Source organism: Nicotiana tomentosiformis, chromosome 7, assembly GCF_000390325.3.
Source record: "Nicotiana tomentosiformis chromosome 7, ASM39032v3, whole genome shotgun sequence".
In the NCBI taxonomy this organism is placed as follows: Eukaryota; Viridiplantae; Streptophyta; class Magnoliopsida; order Solanales; family Solanaceae; genus Nicotiana; species Nicotiana tomentosiformis.
Genome location: NC_090818.1, coordinates 112,376,743 through 112,381,343, shown reverse-complemented (window position 1 = coordinate 112,381,343; position 4,601 = coordinate 112,376,743). Strand labels below are relative to the sequence as shown.

The window sequence follows — 4,601 nt, the reverse complement described above, 5'->3', positions numbered from 1 at the left end:
AATGATAACATTTTCAAGAGTCTTGTGAATGAGTAGTTAATTATAAGGGTAAAACAAGAAAAAAAATTGTCGTTCTCTTAGATTTAGTTTAGTGGACAAGTAAAAGTGAACATGTATTTTTAGTATAGAAGACAAGAAAAGGTAAACGGATGAATTAATTTTTGTTGGAGTAGCATTTTAATATTAAAATTATAATATTAAAATACATTATTTCTTGTCATGTTAGTGCTATAAATTAGCAAAGAAAGTGTCATTTTTCTTGGTGTGACTCACATAAACATTAATACCATGTTCTACCACCAATTACTCGCTAAAGCATAAATATTGTAATTATCAAGTATCAACCCATATTTTACTATATTATTACCTCATTCTTGTTATTTATTATATGGAAGAAATTCTAGACCTATAAATAGTGATGTTTCTTTCTTGTGTTGGGATATGGAAAAGTTCTATAGTGTGCATGAGAAGAGTGAGTTTGGTTTCTAGAAACAAAATGTGTACCGAAAAGCTTATGTATACAGACTCATTTGGGAAAAAAGAATTAGAAATGAAACGAAAGAAGGTCATGACAGAGCAAAAGAGAGGAGAGAAAAATGTGTTGTTCTAACAATAGATATTGAGGCTAGGAATTTTCGTAACAATGGCAATATTGTAGAAGTCACGGATAATATGGATACTTATATTATTCATTATTCAACCCATGTTTTATCCTTGTCCATTACTGCAGAAGAAATTAAATGAAGTAATCCAAATACAAAGTATGGAAATGTGTTCTAGTGTGGCTTATCATCCTCTAGGACCAGCTACTGATCATCGCCTTGGCAAGCTATGGCCTCATCAACTAGCTAATCAGACGCGAGCCCTCCTCGGGCGGATTCCTCCTTAGGTAGGTTCAAGTCAAACTTTTTTTTGGCTTGCGGACTCAGGGACCGCAGTCAGCTGCTTCCCTTGTAGTTGTTAGCTCGTTCTTGACAGATCCGATCGTTCCGAGTAGTGTTTTAGTCATACGCCCGTCTCTTTTGGTCTTTGCTTGTGTGCTTTCGTTCCACTCCTTTCCAACTCATTTCTTCGATTCAACAATTTCAACACCGCGCCCCTTCTCCAGAGCGACAGATGGGTCTAGAGAACCGACCTATACCCATATTATCCATCATTCAACCCATATTTTATCCTTAACAAATATGAACGGATTGGTTAAATCCGTCTTGTCTAATCTATTTTTGGCACGGCCATTTTCGACCCTATCCATTTCGCCCACTTGACACCACTAGCTGCTTGCAAGAATTGTGCAAGTCGGGGGCCATCTGTCCAATCTATGCAAGTTTTTTTTTATGCTTTGTAAATATGATTTGGCAAATAAATTTTTTTTACTTACCAAAAAAAACTTACTGCTGTTTTTGCATATTACATTTACTAGATTAAAAAAACAACTTGACAAAGTGTTTGCATAACATAACAAGACACTAGAATAGCCTGTTGGATAAAAGAGTGGTCAAGCACTCCCCTTATATCATTGTGCTGAGTAATAAGATCAATTATTTTAGGTAACACTGAAATTCTCACAGCTTATTCTTGACAGCTTCTCAACTTCAACTAAATTAAACTATACAACTGCCAATCAGAACAGCAATAAGCTTGCTTGTATCCATTCCAAAACAAGAATCATAGGGCAAAGTGTCAAATCAGATATTGAAAAGCAATCTAACTGTATCCTATCCCTCAGAAAATGGATACAATTAGCTTGTAAATCATGCTACCAGTGAAACACTCAGAAGAATAAATTCTGAAGTAACAAATTACATCATATACCAAACACCATAAAACTTGTTCATTAAATAGTACATATAACTGTAGCACTTGGCCAAGTATCTGTCACACTATAAATATTTCCAATAAGTAAAGATGATTGCATTAGGAGTTTTCTCACTTATAAGGTCCATCTGATACCTATCCATCGATATCTAGTTGGCGCGGCTCTTAATAACATCAAGTCCCATTTCAGTTGGATCAGTTGCTTGCAACTCAACCTGAATTCCGTCGAGCTCTCTCTTGAATCTGTCCTTTGAACTGGCATAGATCATCTTACTTCTCACCCTCGACGTGTCAGGGGACCTTGAATTGAAGAGAAATAAAACCACATTGAGACAAAAAGGCAATATAACAATTTAGTTTAAAATGCTTATGAATTATTTTTCTTGAGCCGAGGGTCTTTCGGAAAGAGCCTTGCTACCCCCACAAGGTAGGGGTAAGGTCTGCGTACACTTTACCCTCCCCAGACCCCACAATGTGGGATTACACTGGGTATGTTGTTGTTGTAGTAGTTTAAAATGCTTATGAACATCAAGATATACCATGCAATGAAAAAGATCCTGCTTTTCTGGCAATTCTCTGCAGTGACAAAGTCAAAATCGTAGACAGCATATCTACATTCATTATCAGGAAGACTTGCAGCGAAATCCTCGTAGCTTTCGGTTGGCTCACCAACCTTTTCAACCACAACCTGCTTTTGTTTCTCCTCTATCTTAAAAACAATAAAGCGGTGAGTCCTTTTGGCTTTCAGCTCCAAGAACCTTAACTTGCAGTCATCGTGCACAGCCATCCCAGACGCTGCATTAGCCTATACCATAATCAGAAATCCTCAGATTGTGTTAGAACTTGTACAATATTTAATCAATAACAAGATTTTGAGGCAAAACAGTTCAATACTTCTCATCTAATTCAATCAAAAGAGACCATGACAATAAATCACCATTGTTCTCTATTTTGATCAGTCAAGACACGCATAAGCTATAATGCTAAATGCTTACTAGGTTTCGTTTATGGAAATTAATGTCATTGCATCAGTCTGCTGCTGCCATATGACCATGAGGACACGGGTTCGAACCGTGGAGATAGCTCTTGCAGAAATGCTGGGTAAGGTTGCATACAATAGACCCTTGTAATCCGGCCCTCCCCCAGACCCCGCGTATAGCTAAAGCTTAGTGCATCGGGCATCAGTTTGCTGCTGCCAATTATCATCAGCTAGATATAGTTTTTTCAAAAAGCAATGATATTTTATTGGTCCGATTGAGTTAACGAGAGTCCATTCTTATTCATATATTCCTCCAATACGCAGCAGCCAAGTTAAGAGAAAAAGAAAATCCAAATGCAAAAGATTCTAAACATGGATTAGATCAAAGAACAGAACTCCATAATCCGCGAAGATAAGAAAATCATCGAATTCTAACAAAGTCAGTACTCAGTAGATCAAGAAACTATCAAAACACATCAGATCCACGAGATAAAAACATATCAAACAATTTCTGAATTCTGAGCTGAACTCAAATAAAATATAATCAGAATTTTCAATTACAACACTACCATCTCTAATAAAATACTCATCAAGCTGAAGTAATCAAAAAAAAATTCATAAAGATCACTTTTTTAGCCAACGCCCATATAGTTAATCTTATCAGATCAATCACAGATCAAAAACTAAATCCATTACACAATTTTTCTACTAAAACAAACATACACCAAGAAAAAACAAAACAAAACAAAAAACACAAAATTTCCATAAAGATCACTTTTTTTTATCTTAAACACATATAGATTATCTTATCAGATTAATCACAGATCAAAAACTAAACCCATTAACAAAATCTTTCTACTTAAACACACAAACACACACCAAGAAAACACAGGAACTCCATAAAGATCACTCTTTTAGACAACACCCAGTTAGTTTATATTATCAGATCAATCACAAATCAAAAACTAAACCCATTAACAAAAAAAATCGACTAAAACACACACACACACACACCAAAAAAAACAAAACAAGAAAAATGAGTGTGAAATTAAAATCTACAAGAAAAGCAAAAAGGGGATGAAATTTGACTCACCATTTTGATTGTATTGGAAGTTGAAAATTGGGAGAAATTGGAAGAGATTGAAGGGCTAAAGCTCAAGGCTCAAGAACGCGGTGTTCTGTGAATGTAAAGCTAAAGGAGCGCCTCTTCTTCTTAATAAGGTGGCTTCAAAGGAAAGGGAATTATTATTGTGTGGTTGTCGTACACTCTCATTATTGTGTGAGTGCATGGGAATAAAATTTTAATGACTTGACGCCGCGTATTCTTAAGTATATTAGCCGTCGGCTTAAGCTTAGCTGAAGGAACTAACGACGCCGTTTTGGTGGTTAAAAAATACTCAACTATATTGGTCAATTTTGGGAGGGGTTAAAAAAAAAAAAAAAAAACTATATTGTTCAATTTTGTTTATTGACTTGAATTGTTTTGTGTTCCTATAGGAAGGTAAAATAGGATAGTCTAGTGTATAAAGTATTCCACCATTCACGCAAGGTTCGGAGAAACGTCACACTTTAGGAAGTATAGTGTAGATAGTGCACTCTAATGTAAATATTAGTAGCTGCTTTCACGACTCGAACTTGCAATCTATAGGTTACACGAAAACTAACAACAACAACAACAAATCCAGTGCAATCCCACACATGGAGTATGGGGAGGGTAATGTGCACGCAGACCTTACCCATACCGTATGAAGGAAGAGAGGTTGTTTCCGATAGACCATCGGCTCAAAAACAGTGAAAATGACACAAT

At 35.9% G+C, this 4,601-nt stretch overlaps 1 protein-coding gene across 1 annotated transcript; it reads right to left on the bottom strand.

Moving 5' to 3' along the window:
• Positions 1–1,784: 1,784 nt before the first annotated feature.
• Positions 1,785–4,100, bottom strand: LOC104084700 (actin-depolymerizing factor 1). The gene is made up of 3 exons (XM_009588622.3): positions 3,888–4,100; positions 2,355–2,620; positions 1,785–2,115 (listed from the first exon to the last, which is right to left on the bottom strand). The coding sequence occupies exons 1-3, from the start codon at positions 3,888–3,890 to the stop codon at positions 1,965–1,967; spliced, it is 420 nt and encodes a 139-aa protein (XP_009586917.1). The 5' UTR covers positions 3,891–4,100; the 3' UTR covers positions 1,785–1,964.
• Between the last annotated feature and the right edge of the window lie 501 nt (positions 4,101–4,601).